General features: G+C 39.3%; 1 protein-coding gene across 1 annotated transcript in view; it reads right to left on the reverse strand.

Moving 5' to 3' along the window:
• Positions 1 to 3679: 3679 nt before the first annotated feature.
• Positions 3680 to 16626, reverse strand: part of LOC124601144 (U3 small nucleolar RNA-associated protein 25 homolog) — an 81361-nt gene continuing 68414 nt past the window's right edge. The window contains exons 6-8 of the mRNA XM_047136220.1: positions 12821 to 13027; positions 5018 to 5194; positions 3680 to 4129 (exon numbers count right to left, since the gene is read on the reverse strand). Of these exons, the coding sequence (XP_046992176.1) occupies positions 3965 to 4129; positions 5018 to 5194; positions 12821 to 13027 (549 nt within the window). The 3' untranslated portion in view covers positions 3680 to 3964. The remainder of the gene's footprint in view (positions 4130 to 5017; positions 5195 to 12820; positions 13028 to 16626) is intronic.

Genomic DNA, 16626 nt, shown 5'->3' on the forward strand with positions numbered 1-16626 from the left:
CAGAAGGCTAGTGGGTCACGGCATCTGTAAACAGCCCTTTTCAATCAATCCCAGGCATGTTCGATAGGGCTCATGTCTGGAGAACATGCTGGCCACTCTAGTCGAGCGATGTCGTTATCATGAAGGAAGTCATTCCCAAGATGTGCACAATGGGGGCGCGAATTGTCATCCTTGGAGACGAATACCTCACCAATATGCTGCCGATACGATTGCACCAACGGTCGGAGGATGGAATTCACGTAACTTCCAGCTGTTATGGCACCTTCCATGACCACCAGCGGCGTACGTCTGCCCCACATAATGCCACCCCAAAGCAGCAGGGACAGTGTCTCTAAGACACTCGCTGCACTTGCTGGACAGTGTCTCTAAGACACTCAACCTGACTGGGTTGCCTCCAAACACATCTCCGACGATTGTCTGGTTGAAGGCATATGTGACACTCATCGATGAAGAGAATGTGACACCTATCCTGAGCGGTCCATTTGACACATTGTTGAGTCCATCTGTACCACATTGCCTGGTGTCATGTTTGCAAATATGGACCTCGCCATGGACATTGGAAGGTAAGTTGCACATCATGCATTCTATTGCGCACAGTTTGAGTCATAACACGACGCCCTCTGGCTGCACGAAAAGCATTATTCAATATGGTGACCTAGCTGTCAGGGTTCTTCCAAGCCATAATCCGTAGGTAGTGGTCATACACTGCAGTAGTAGCCCTTGGGCAGCATAAGTGAGGCACGTCATTGACAGTTACTGTCTCTCTGTATCTCCTCCATGTCCGAATAACATTGCTTTTGTGCGCTCCAAGATGCCTGGACACTTCCCTTATTGAGAGTCCTCCCTGGCAAAAAGTAACAATACAGATGTGATCAAACCGTGGTAATGACTGTCTAGAGATGGTTGAACTACAGATAACATGAGCCGTGTACCTCCTTCCTGGTGGAATGACTGGAACTGACTGGCTGTTGGACCCTCTTCGTCTAATAGGCACTGCTCATGGATGGTTGTTTACATATTTAGGTGGGTTTAGTGACATCTCTGAACAGTCAAGGGGACTGTGTCTGTGATCAAATATCCACAGTCAACGTCCATCTTCAGAAGTTCTGGGAACCTGGGTGATGCAAAACTTTTTTTGATGTGTGTATTTGCTAGCAGAGTCTTATGCATCATATTCAACACATTTCTGCAAGAAGAAATTGTCACTGATGGTCTAAAACTGGCTGTAATGATACTTCTCTTTTAAAAAGGTGATAAAAGTAATGTCTCAAAATATTATCCAGCCTCCATTTCAATTATCTTTCCAAAAATTCTTGAAAAGTCTATGTATAGACTGATTGACAAGCTTCTCAACTTCAAAAATATTCTCAACAAAAGCAATCTGGGTTATGTGCTGCTCTTCAAACTGAATAAGCTGTTTTCTTTTTTAACTATCAAGTTTTGGAAGCTATTTTAAAAAAACCTTTTTTTGTCTCTTGAATGCCTTCAACTGTGTAAACCATCAAAATATTATTATTTAAGTGGTGCTGTTGCTTCAGTCATACCTAAATGACCCAAAGCAGGCTGTAACACTGAATGGCACATCCAGAGTACCAGCCTCATCAAAATGGGGCCTATTAATTTGTAGTAAGCCATAATGCTCTGTGTTAGGTCCACCATTATTTCTTAATTTCATTAATGACCTCCCTCTTTGTACTGATAAAAAGAGTAAGTTTGCTCTTTTTGCAGATGGTACTACAATTTCATTGATGAATTCCAGGATAACAATCTTAAACAAAATGCAAATGAAGTTTTCTTCAAATGGTCTCTCATTCAATTCAGATAAGGCCTATTATATGAGGGTTCATACACCACAAAGAAATCTTGAAGAATTTAACATGAAGTGTAGACATCAACCATTACAAAAATTTGAGGATACAAAATTCCTGGGTTCTTATATAGATACCAAATGTAATTGGTCAGCCCACATTTTTCAGCTATTTAAAAGATTTAGCTCAGCAATATTTGCACTACAGCTTATTGCTTTAAGGGATGAAGTAGAAGCCATTAAGGCATACAACTTTGGCTACTTTCATTCTGAGGGGAACCAGCCTCTTGGAAAAAAAGGTGATCAGAATAATGAGTGGTGTCCATCAAAGACATTCTTACAGGTGGATGTTTCAAAAGATGGGGATCCTCGCAGCCCCCTTGCAATACATTTTTCCTTGTTGACCTTCGTTTGTAATAACTTTTCTCTGTACAAAGACAACAGCAAATATAACTACAACATATGAATTACAAACAGTCTGGGTATTGAACTGAAACTTCTTTTCAAAAATAAAATAAAAATCAGTTATTTGCTTAAATGTTCCCTGGGATGTCTACTTCACTGTAGTGTTCATCCAATGTTCACCAGAAACTCTGTTATTGAGCTGCAAGGCGATTTGTGAGAAAGTGTCTCTGAAAACCTTTCACAGTGGAGGAAAAAAGTTAATATTGCAGTCACCATGGTAGACAACGAGCATTATCAAAATTATGAATATATGGAACCTGAGATCGGACAAGCCTGTTGCAACAGCTGCACAAAAATGGACGAAAAGCATATCGAATGAGCAGAGCAACGGATGACACAAACAGCCAATGAGATACCTAAGACCCCCATGACCATGAAGACGATGGAGGAGGATCTCCTTTTGGATATGAAGGGATTGCTGTACGGTCCGAAGATTGCTGACTGGAGGTATGCTTAACTTAACTACAATAAAAATTTAACCCAAAACTTTAAACGTGTTTTTCTCAAAACCGTTCCCCCCTGCACTGCTAAATGAAACGTTATGCTGTTCCACGAAGTACTGAGCAAAGCCAAGACATTGCAAGGCAAGGCAAGCCAAGCCTCAGACCACACACAAACAGCACATTGTGCACACATGCCGTTTTGCACACGGTAGCTGTCCCTGTCTTAGATGGACTGTTGAATAGTTTATACTCAATAGCAAACCTGCCCTATTGCTGTTGCTGAATTCTATTTTGATTCGTACTTCATTTCTGTCTCAGTCCAAGTAATTACAACAAAAACTACAGCATTAGTTACTGGGTACTTTCTTTTGACTGCTTCTAAAACTCCATGCATTATGATGATGAAAAGGAATGGCAAAAGACAACTTCTTTGGTGGTCTCTGGTGCTCTTCTCAAACCAATTTGACGTTGGACCCCCACACAGCTCTTGATTTCGCCATATGATCGTCTTACTTGTGTGATGATGCCATCATGAACTGCCCTTTGGCTTAGACATTCTCAGATATCCCTGCATGTTACACTTAGTGAGTTAGATGTTCCACAGATCATATGAACTATTCTTTTATTGAAATGATGTGGGATAAGTCAGCTTAGAGGATATGTATATATGATTAATTTTTTTTCCACAGGCTACCAGCTTTTAAATAGAAATTCGTCCATGGATAGAAGGAGTGGCCCAAAGGAAATGATTTTACATTAAACTTAAAGCTTGCTGGGCTATCTATTAAGTTGTTTTATGTTATTGGGCAAATCATTAAAAAAATTTTGTTGCTGCGTATTGACTCCTTTCTGAGCCACCAACATCTTCAATAATGGGTAATAAAGGTCATTTTTCCATCTAGAGAAAACTGAGAAACAAATAATATTAGTTAAATAAATAATTCTTTAATAATATCAAGTGGAAAATACATTTTTAGCAATACAAAATTATTATGAAAGAGTCTCTTTTATTTCACTTAATTCACCATTTCTCAGAGCAACATAAAAATAGCTTATCAAAATTACATTACTTTAAATATGTACACAGAAAGGTTAATTCTTATATCTGTACCTTTTGTACCACTGATTTTGTCATTGTTGTAGTAGTAGTAGTAGTAGTAGTAGTAGTAGTTGTTGTTGTTGTTGATGAAATATGCAAAATGAGATAAAGTGCATTGTCAACATGCACTGTCATTTACACAATAGACCTTTACTCTCCTGTCAACAGCATCTGAACATTTTTCTGTGATGAAATCATTCTTACTGCCCTGCCAAAACCGACAATTGGTGATAACCTCTGAGCATCATATTTTGAATATAGAGCAGTTACAGTCATATTACTTTCATTTCCACCATCTTTATTTTGGTTTGCTTCCTGTCAACAAGAACAAAGTGTTAAGGAAGTATTTAACAGAGTTATCCACATTCACTGATAGACTGACAATCACACAAGAGCACAAATAGTTGTTTTATTTGTTACGTAAATTATGACACAATGAAGTTCAATTCTTGCATATTAAATTCAAATACGAATTCAATGTCAAACTTGCAAATATATAACTGTCATCAAACTCTCTAATAAACATATAAGAATGGATCCCCATATCATAAAGAATGAGATTTTCACTCTGCAGTGGAGTGTGCGCTGATATGAAACTTCCTGGCAGATTAAAACTGTGTGCCTGACCAAGACTCAAACTCGGGACCTTTGCCTTTCGCGGGCAAGTGCTCTACCAACTGAACTACCCAAGCACGACTCACGCCCTGTCCTCACAGCTTTACTTCTGCCAGTACATCGTCTCCTACCTTCCAAACTTTTCAGAAGCTCTCCTGCGAACCTTGCAGAACTAGCACTCCTGAAAGAAAGGATATTGCGGAGACATGGCTTAGCCACAGCCTGGGGGATGTTTCCAGAATGAGATTTTCACTCCGCAGCAGAGTGTGCGCTGATATGAAACTTCCTGGCAGATTAAAACTGTGTGCCAGACCGAGACTCGAACTCGGGACCTTTGCCTTTCGCGGGCAAGTGCTCTACCAACTGAGCTACCCAAGCACGACTCACGCCCTGTCCTCACAGCTTTACTTCTGCCAGTACATTGTCTCCTACCTTCCAAGTCACGTCTCGCGTAAATGAGATGTGCAAGAAGATGAATTTAGATACATTTTTGGGGAAGAGAGTGAGAGAGGCAGCATAAATATATACTTGCCTACCAATTATTTAATGCACAACATATACAATAAAAGTGGAAAAAACTTTTCTTACCTGCATCAAATTGCACATTTCTGTGTAAAAATGAGGAAATGTCGGCAACTGATAAAATATTATGTGGCGAATTCCTTTAATATGAAGACGGCGGAAGAAGTGCAACCTTTCACTGTACAGCAAAAAATGAGCGCTTGAATGGAAAAACATATCCCTTGCTCTAGCCATTTTTCCTTCCTAAAACAGTAATAATTTTCTGTTGTTACAAAAAAATAACTACTGTAAAACCATTTTTGAAGCAAAAATTACATTGTAATAACCACAACAGAGAGTGTGCGCGTATACACACACACACACACACACACACACACACACACACACACACACACACCAATGCGCACCCACATGCCCATACACCAATGCGCACCCACATGCCCATACACACATGCATGCACACACCCGTGCACAGAGAGAGAGAGAGAGAGAGAGAGAGAGAGAGAGAGAGAGAGAGAGAGATGACGTGCTGAGTAGCACACAAAACGAAAAGACTACTACACATTTAAGCTTTTGGCCCAAAGACCTTCTTCGAAAACAGAAAGCACACACACATTTACATAGGCACAACTTGCACATGTACATGGCATGATTCGGGGCCACTGTGGCCTGACTGCAGACTGCAATTACAGCAATCGAAGTTCGGTGGTGGGGGTACAGAGGCGGTACAGGGCAGGGAGGGGCAGGGATAACAGGGCAAGAGTGAGGGAAGGTGTTGTGCTGCTTGTGAGAGCATTCAGGGACATGGTGGGAACAGGATGGAAGCAGAGGTGGGTGCGTTGGCAAACTGAAGGCAGGTATAGTGCGGGAGTGGGACCAGAGAAGTTGATAGTTAGGTGGAGTGCTGGGACTTGCGAAGGTTAAGGACAGGGGTCATATCTGCTCTCCATCCACCAGCCTCACCATCCCTACCCCCCGCCCCCAGCAAAGTGTTACAACTCTGCACCTAGCAGCCCTATCTTGTCACCATCATGTTCCTGTATACTCTCACAGGCAGCATATCACCTCCCACTTCTACCCTGCTATACCTCCTCGTTCTCGCCCCATGCCGCCTCCTCACTCCCACCACCCACCTCGAATGGCTGCAGTTCCAGCCCACAGTGAAACCGTATGTGTGAGTTATGCCTGTGTGAAAGTCTTTGGGCTTTCTATTTCCAAAGAAGGCCTATTGGCCAAAACCTCAAATGTTTACTAATCTATTAACTGCACCTGCCTGCAACTCAGTACCATCTTCTTGCACTTTTCATAATACTTTTGTATACATGTCCTTGCAACACATCCTTCGATCCCATAATCCTCCTGGCTTCCATCTCCACTAACATCTTTTCACCTCTACCCCTATGCCACAATCCAACTTCACTCATCCCGAACTCGCACCCCCCTCTTTGCAGTCGTCTCCTCTTTTCTATTTACCCTTGCCACTCCAGTCAGGCTTTGGAATTGCTATGGAGGACACGTTAGTTTTACGAGCAAGAAAAAGAATTTGTTTCTGTTAATGGGCATGCTTCGATTCCTGCCGATAAAGTTTTAAAGCGCACCTCGAAAACTCCAGGACTCAGTGAAAGAACAGTTTTAAGGAAAGGGGTGCTACTTCAAGACTTACAAGACAATGAAGTAAACAGTGTGTAAGAAAGCCCCTATGGGAGAAACAGTGTGTTTTTAAGTACTCTGGGCCGGGGGTGGGGGGTGGGGGGGGGGGTGGGGGTGGAAGCAGCCTCGTCCTGTTACAGGTATAGATTCGTTCCAGTCTGATGCAATTTGTCGGCACATATACAGCTATTATAAAAAGGCAAGAATATCCCACAGTAGGGAAGTTGCTAATTTCTTTAAAAGAAAGTGAACTTTTTTTCAGGGGGGAAAATGTCACTTAATATGATATTAAAAAGTATGGGCTTCTGTTTTAAAAAGGTAGATGTACAAAAACTGTTACTTGAAAAAGCTCATGTCATTGCAGCTTGTACCATTTTCTTACACAAAACTGTAGGAAAGGGCACACTCAGTCATATGGTTAGATGAAACCTGGGTCAACGCTGGAGAATTGGTTGAGAAATGCTGGACAGATGATGCTCCGAATAGCAGTGGTCATCAGCCAACAGGAAGAGGATCCTGATTAATTGTGGCCCATGTAGGATCTTCAAACAGTGTTGTGCCTGAAGGACTTTTAGTTTTTCGATTGGAAACAACCAGTTACTATCATGAGGATATGGACCGCTCACGGTTTCTACAGTGGTTTAAAAATTTGTTCGTCCGGTTTGGTGTTCCGACAGTGTTTGTGATGGACAATGCACTGTACCATTCTGTGATTTTACATAAAACTCCCAACACTAGTGACCATAAAGAAACTGTCATGCAGTGGTTGCAGGTGAGAGACATTGCTACGGACATGAGCATGACGAAGCTGCGGTTATACTTGCTCGTAAAACAAAATAAGCGTGTGACGCCTAAATACGTTGTAGATGAAATTGCAAGTGAATAGGGTCACTTGGTAATTAGGCTATACCTTATCACTGCCATTTTAATCCACTTAACTGGTTTGGAGTAAATTCGAGGCATACATTAGAAGTAACAACAAGACCTTTACTATAACAGAAGTGGAAAGATTGCTACATGAAGGTTTTGTTACTGTAGACACTACCTCATGGAGGAAAAAAGTAGACCATGTTGTTAAACTTGTAAGAGAAGCACAGACTATAGATGGTGTGATAAATGAAAATGAACAATTAATGATTTCTCTTAATGATGATGATGATGATGATGAAGAAGACAACAGTTTTGGTGCCGATTCTGATGATACTGAAAGAGAACTGGATGGAACTGTGCCACTGACATTGTCAATTGGTGAGTGTAAATGTATACAAAATTAATTCTCTCTCTCTCTCTCTCTCTCTCTCTCTCTCTCTCTCTCTCTCTCTCTCTCTCTCTGCAATCGGGTAGGTAGGCTATGCATGTTTTGCTTTGTTCTTTGGTATGCTTAGGGTTACATTATTATATGACGTTTTACGTGCAGCTATTATGGTAACAATTTGGAATGACTTTTCATAGATATTGTCATTAACTTTGGCTGTTTTTATTTCCCGGTTTCAAAAACTATCAAATGCTTAGTTTCCGTCATCGTCCTCTCCATTGTTAGAAAAACATACTTTGCTGCACTTACGTATAAACGTTGATTGTAGCTTACATTTATGCAACGTACTTCAGAGTTGTGGGCATGTGCGGTGGCAGCTATTGCAACCTCGCAACTGCAGTATAGCCAACCGCATGCGAGCTGTCAAGTGACATGTTTCACCGCCCCGGGTATAATGAAATTTTGACATGAGGAAAATTGCATCCTGTTAGATTCCACACCAAGTCACCAACATAAATAAATAGCACTAGTATGCACTGGGTGGCATCCACATGGATGGATCCAACAATGAAGGAGTCACATTTCTGCAGCGTATTGATGCCACTGATGAAACACTGGGTCCGAATTAAAAGTGACAGTCGAATGAGTGGCGTCACCCAGGTTTGTCACGATCACAAAAATTTTGACAGGAGATCAGTTGAGTGAAGCTTATCCTGATTGTGTTATTGTCACACATGCTGTGCCTGATGGACAAACCATCAACAGAGAATACCATTGCCAATTTCTGGAGCAACATGCGTGTTTGGCTGTGTGGTGCAAATATCATGTTTATTGTGAGACAACCATCCTATCATGTCACAAGACAACAGATTTTGTCATGTCACAAACAATGTCAAGCTCTTAATCCAATGGTGGCACTGGGAAGTCAGGGAACACCTTCCATCCTCGTGACTTTGACTTGCTTCTGACATTGAAGGAACCCCTCCAAGGCCACCGATTTTCGGACATGGCATTTGTAGTCCGTGCAACAGGGTTTTCATTCACTGTCATCAACAGAGAACCCTTTGCCAACAGTCCTCAATGGCCCCCCCCGACATTTGGTAAAAGATAACAGACTTTGCGGATGATTACATTGACAAAATATAGTGCACTGCGCTTAGCTCATTAAACAGTGAGTCCTATCACTGTTGCCACTGGTTTATTTACAATCCCCATATTATTCAGTGTCACATTTAGTTTTAATGGAAAGTAAGGATAAGAATACAACAAACATCCAATGTATAAAGGAACTATTTCTACAGATGACCTCCAAAAGTATTAATTTTGTTTTATGAAAATGTTACAGAAAGCAGCAATATGTATAGATTGCAATTTTTGCTAGGATGTTTTTGAGAAAGCCTTTGCCTCAATTTCAACAAAATTTGTATTAAAAGGCCTTAAAACCAAGGCATTCAATCAACCTGTTAATAGTACAGAGCATATATACATGCCTGCGCTATAGCTTCCATTAGACTTTTCAATATAGTCAAACACTGCTTGCCTATAAACTGTAATTCAGGCAACAAGATTCCATGTCATCAAAACTATCCTAATGTGCTCCAGAGGAACTTTTCATGTTCCTAAACTTGGGGGAAAAAAACTAAATGTATGGTAGTGTAACATATTTATATCATAATTGATTTGATAATGAAAATGTACTGTTTGTCACAAATGCATATTAAGTTAAAGACTTATAGAGGTGGTTTAGCAGTGGGCCTGACAATCTGGTCTGGTGAGATTAAATATGTATAACCCATAGACCAAATGAAGTAAACATTAACAATAAACACATAGAACCAATTAATGAGTCTTTTAATCTAAGCTAATTGACTACAATGACAGGATAGACAGGAAAAGAATGAACACAAAACAAAAACTGGCCTACTGTGTGCTTTTGGTAAACTAAATAGTTTCTGAAACTAAGCATTCAATGTGTATTGCCCGTATTGACATGGTGGTGAGGCATCAACTTCCAATGCAGAAGCTATTTAATAACAGTGTGTTACTCACTGGGCAATGGAGAAAATAATAACGGCAATTACTAGGACAGACAGAAATACATTAAGGAACAAATGGTAGTCGAAGATATTAATATGACTGTAATTAAAATTAAATTGAGATGGGAAAGACACATATTCAAGGGAATGGTCACAAGTGGATCACATAAGTACTTTCTTGAATTCCAGAACACAAGAAAAGAGACAATAACTAAACGAAAGGTGGGTAAGTAGTGTATTAGGAAATGTCCTACAGCAACACAGATGCAAATATAAGAAATATTATTTTGGATGGATAACTGTGGAGCAATGTTTATCCACAATGGATAGGAAATGGCTAGCACCATAATGCAAAAGGGTGATGATAATCACACAAAAACTGTTAGTAAATTATCATCACACTTAAATGACTGAAAGTGATTAGTGGTTTAATGCTAGAACGCCCATCTTTGAACTATACCCTAGAATGCCCAATGGAGGTTTTTATTGAATTTTAAGCTGCTTCTTCTGCTTCATCATATTCTTGTTTTACAAAATGTGATGATATTTTATATATGTCCTTTAACATTATTGCTTTTAATTATTTTTTCAAGTATAATAATTATGTGGGAACATTTTCATTTCAGCTGAATTTTATTTTTATGTGACACCATACAAAAATAAGTGACACTGTCTTGCAGGTGCAAACAACTGCTTATATTTTGGAAATTTTATACCATAAAACAATAGACAACAAATGTTATGATTGAACTGTTTAACTATTTACCAATTATACTTTTACCCTGTAACAAATAAGGAAACACTTATATGGAGATATGTGTATATGCAGAGGATGTCAACTGCACTTTTTGCGTACCCTTTTTGCTTATACATGAACTGCATGCAAATTTCTTACATATAAATCAATTTATCTCTATTAAACTTCATTGAATGATAAATTAATAAAACCTAAAGACTGTAAATTCAAATAAATACTTAGGGATTACAATTATGAACAACTTAAATTGGAAAGAAAATGTTGTGGGGAAGATGAACCAAAGACTGCATTTTACTGACAGAACATATAGAAGATGCAACATATCTACTAAAGTGACTGACTACAATACACTTGTTCGCCCTCTTTTGGAATATTGCTGTGCAGTGTGGGATTCTTGCCAGATAGTATTAATGGAGTACATTGAGAAAGTTTAAAGAAGGGCACCACATTTTGTATTTTTGAGAAATATGGGGGAGAATGTCACAGATGTGATATAGGACATCACTCAAATGAAGGTGTTTCTCATTGTGGCAGGCTCTGCTCATGAAATTTCAGTCACCAACTTTCTCCTGTGAATGAGAAAACATTTTGTTGGCACCAACCTATATAGAAAGAAACCATCATCATAATAAAATAGTCATGTAGATATGTAGGCATGTGTGTGTGTGTGTGTGTGTGTGTGAAAGAGAGAGAGAGAGACATATCTGTTTTTGATGAAGGCCTTGCTGGCCGAAAACTTATTTGTAACAATCTTTTTTTGTGCCTATCTGCAACTCAGCATCTCCGTCATATGGTGAGTAGCAACTTTCCTTTTCATAATATTGTTAGTTTATATTTGGTTGACATTTGATCCAACGAACCTACAGCGAATTGATATTATTATAAAAACTAACTTTTATGGAGTTTTCTTTTCTGCAGCCCTCATCGGGTGTTACACTGGAGTGGACAGAACTAAGACTGCACATTTTTCGTAGTCTTCCCTTGGTGACATGTTACAGTAATGTCGTCAACCATGCAAATAACACTTGAATGAAGCACAACTTGTCCTTTTTTCACAGAAAACGTCCCTTCTACTTCTGTTCAAAGTGCCAACAATACTTGTATTCCTCCTTTTCGGCTCTTTTGTTAGCTTGAGACAAGTGAGTTAAGTTGTCTGGTATGACATTTCTTTCCTTTCATGTGTACAGTTCCATGAGGTGTAGTGTGATACCTTCTCCCAGGCTAGTATCTGTAGGTCACATTTCACCTTTTCCCAATACAGAAAATAGCTTTAGTGTCTGTGAGCAGCCAATACTTCATTTTCAGCTTCAGAAAGGAGTCCACTGCAAAAGTGATACATTATAGCTACCAGCTAAGCTGTTAGTGACGACAGACAGACATGCAAGAACTGTTAAAAGCAACACTGTATGACAGATTTAGTGGTTTTCATTAATCACTAGAGCATTAAAATTTGTCAGCTGTGGTTCTTAAAATGATCAATATTATTTCATCATTGTTGGCTAATATAAGCACCAAATAAACTAGGTAAAATGCATTTCTGTGGGAAGCAGTCAATTGACTGCCATCAAGAACCAACGGTAAACACGTAATTACCTTACAAATTTGTAATTACAAAGCAAAACAATTAAGGCAAATTAAATCACATCTAAAACAATTAAGTCATAAAACCACAGGAACAGACTATTTCAAACGCACAAGAAATTCGCATCTCAAAAGAAATAACTGGAGAAGGAGAAGAAGAAGCAGGAGGAGGAGGAGGAGGAGGAGGAGGACGACGACGATGAAGGCAACAGTGACAACAACAACTTATATCTTGCAAAGGCTAACTTTTTATTATGTTAGATCAATGCCAAGAATTTCATTCTGAACACACTATATCCTAACTATAATGTAATCTGTGGTATTTGTCCTTGGTACAACGTAAGATCAAACAGCTTTTTCAGAAACAAACATAATTTGAAAATTTCTAAGAATTTGCTTCTATTCCTATAGTCATTAATAGTAATATTATGAATACAAATAAAGAAATACAAAAGCAATGTGCAATAGAAATTGTCAGTCAAAGTACTCTGAAAGCAGCATTTTCTACAATGTTCTGACCAAATGCAAAACGAAAATAACAACATTTAAAAGAATGATGCAGCAAAATGTATGTAAAGCTCTCACTTTACCTTTGAATATTCACATAGCTGGACAAAATTGATGTCTTCCGCTTTGAAAAAATTTCTGACCTTTACAAAATCAAAATAAGATGGTATATATATTAGGGTGTGATTCATTATGCTGTCCTTGTATTGCGGCAATATTTTTTTCACAAAATGGCTAAATCTTTCATCAATTGCATCAAGTGGACTACTGGCATCAAATTTATTAAACACCTGTAATATAACACAATACAGTTGAGAAAAAGTTCAATAAAAGCACATTTCAAAATACAGGTAGAGTGCATTTTTTTAAATTTTACACATATACTACATTATGAAAGAATATAAGCACATCTGAAGAAGGATGGGGAAAGACATGGTCACAGTTTTGCTGCAGGAGGTAACACACCATTCATTTGAACATATTTAGATCCCCAGACTCCGATGATATAGTTGCTGAACAGTTCACAGAAAATTTGAGTCTCGTAACAAATAAATACCCCACTCATACGGTTATATTTGGTGGGGACTTCAACCTTCCCGCGATATGTTGGCAAAAATACTTGTTCAAAACCAGTGCTAGGCAGAAAACATCTTCCAAGATTGTCCTAAATGCTTTCCCCGAAAATTATTTCGAGCAGTTAGTCCACGAACCCACGCGAATTGTAAATGGTTGCAAAAACACACTTGACCTCTTAGCCACAAACAATCCAGAGCTAATAAAGAGTATCATGACTGATCTAGGGATTAGTGATCACAAGGTCGTTGTAGCTAGGCGCAATACCGTTTCTTCCAAATCCACCAGAAACAAATGCAAAATAAATTTATTTAAAAAAGCGGATAAAGTGTCACTAGAAGCCTTCCTAAGAGACAATCTCCATTCCTCCCAAACTGACTGGAAATGTAGACAAGATGTGGCTCAAATTCAAAGATATAGTAGCAACAGCAATTGAGAGATTCATACCTCATAAATTGGTAAGAGATGGAACTGATCCGCCATGGTACAGAAAACAGTTCCGAATGCTGTTGCAGAGGCAACGGAAAGAGCATGCGAAGTTCAGAAGAACGTGAAATCCTGAAGACTGGCTAAAATTTACAGACGCGCGAAATTTGGCACGGACTTCAATGCGAGATGCCTTTAATAGGTTCCACAACGAAACATTGTCTCGAAATTTGGTAGAAAATCCGAAGAAATTCTGGTCATATGTAAAGTACACAAGCGGCAAGACGCAATCAATACCTTCGATGCGCAGTGCCGATGGTACTGTTACCAACGACTGTGCTGCTAAAGCGGAGTTATTGAACGCAGTTTACCGAAATTCCTTCACCAGGGAAGACGAATGGAATATTTCAGAATTTGAAACACGAACAGCTGCTAGCATGAGTTTCTTAGAAGTAGACACCTTAGGGGTCGCGAAGCAACTCAAATCGCTTGATACGGGCAAGTCTTCAGGTCCAGATTGTATACCGATTAGGTTCCTTTCAGATTACACTTATACAATAGCTCCCTACTTAGCAATCATATACAACCGCTCGCTCACCGATAGATCTGTACCTACAGAATGGAAAATTGCGCAGGTCGCACCAGTGTTTAAGAAGGGTAGTAGGAGTAATCCATCGAACTACAGACCTATATCATTGACGTCGGTTTGCAGTAGGGTTTTGGAGCATATACTGTATTCAAACATTATGAATCACCTCGAAGGGAATGATCTATAGATACGTAATCAGCATGGTTTCAGAAAACACCGTTCTTGTGCAACGCAGCTAGCTCTTTATTCGCACGACAGGGGATCTCAAGTTGATTCCGTATTTCTAGATTTCCGGAAAGCTTTTGACACCGTTCCTCACAAGCGACTTCTAATCAAGCTGTGGGCCTATGGGGTATCGTCTCAGTTGTGCGACTGGATTCGCGATTTCCTGTCAGAAAGGTCGCAGGTCGTAGTAATAGACGGCAAGTCATCGAGTAAAACTGAAGTGATATCAGGTGTTCCCAGGGAAGCGTCCTGGGACCTCTATTGTTCCTGATCTATATAAATGACCTGGGTGACAATCGGAGCAGTTCTCTTAGGTTGTTCGCAGATGATGCTGTAATTTACCGTCTAGTAAGGTCATCTGAAGACCAGTATCATCAGTTGCAAAGCGATTTAGAAAAGATTGCTGTATGGTGTGCCAGGTGGCAGTTGACGCTAAATAACGAAAAGTGTGACATGATCCACGAGTTCCAAAAGAAATCTGTTGGAATTCGATTACTCGATTAATAGTACAATACTCAAGGCTGTCAATTCAACTAAGTACCTGGGTGTAAAAATTACGAACAACTTCAGTTGGAAAGACCACATAGATAATATTGTGAGGAAGGCGAGCCAAAGGTTGCATTTCATTGGCAGGACACTTAGAAGATGCAACAAGTCCACTAAAGAGACAGCTTACACTAAACTCGTTCATCCTCTGTTAGAATATTGCTGCGCGGTGTGGGATCCTTACCAGGTGGGATTGACGGAGGACATCAAAAGGGTGCAAAAAAGGGCAGCTCGTTTTGTATTATCACGTAATAGGGGAGAGAGTGTGGCAGATATGATACACGAGTTGGGATGGAAGTCATTAAAGCAAATACATTTTTCGTCGCGGTGATATCTATTTACGAAATTTCAGTCGCCAACTTTCTCTTCCGAATGCGAAAATATTTTGTTGAGCCCAACCTACATAGGTAGGAATGATCATCAAAATAAAATAAGAGAAATCAGAGCTCGAACAGAAAGGTTTAGGTGTTCGTTTTTCCCACGCGCTGTTCGGGAGTGGAATGGTAGGGAGATAGTATGATTGTGGTTTGATGAACCCTCTGCCAAGCACTTATATGTGAATTACAGAGTAATCATGTAGATGTAGATGTAGAGAAAAAAATGACCAAGCAAATTTGCTGAGTATTTGTTGTTATTTAATGTCCTACTTCCCATAATTTCATAATTTTCAAGAAACTGCCATGTAATTGAAGACTGGAGGTCTGTTCACAATTTATCAGTATGGGTACTAGTCATGGTGATCTCAAGTACTGAGATTTAGAATCACTGAGAACTGGGCTGAAATGTCTACGAATAAAACTGTTCATGAATATCTAAAAGAATGAGGAATAGAGTCAGCGAAATAAAACAACATAAAGTGACACAGTGAATGGAGACTAAACCAACGGGAGTCCGAGAACACTTCTAAAAACTGTATGTTTCTAATTTAGGACAAGAGGTAATAAATGGGGAGAAAGATCTGAAATAAAATATTTATAAAAATGAAAAAGAAGAGGGACACAGGTAATCTATACGAGACAAGATTGAATTTGCAAAATAGAATCAGAACTAACTAGAAAATGTAATAAAAAAGATTTTAATTATCATGGTACTTAACAACGTACAGACCACAGATAACAATCAAAATTTGTGTGTTATGACTTACGAACAAGTGCAGATTAAATGAAATGCAAGCATTCTGTGCATAAAAGGATACACGAAATTGTGTGTGTGTGTGTGTGTGTGTGTGTGTGTGTGTGTGTGTGTGTGTGTGTGTAATATTATGGAGATGCTTCAGGAATTCAAGTGGGAGTCCTTGGAGGGAAAATAACATTCTTCTCAAGGAAAACTACTGAGGAAATTTAGAGAATCGGTATTTGAAGCTGACTGCAGAATGATTCTACTGCCACCAATATACATTTTGCATAAGGACCATTAAGGTGAGAGAAATTAGGGCTCATATGGAAGCACACAGATGTTTTTCCTACTTTACTTGGAAGTAGAACAGGAAAGGAAATGAGTGGTGGTACAAGGTATCCTACATCACATGCC

Source organism: Schistocerca americana, chromosome 1 (assembly GCF_021461395.2).
Source record: "Schistocerca americana isolate TAMUIC-IGC-003095 chromosome 1, iqSchAmer2.1, whole genome shotgun sequence".
Lineage (NCBI taxonomy): Eukaryota > Metazoa > Arthropoda > Insecta > Orthoptera > Acrididae > Schistocerca > Schistocerca americana.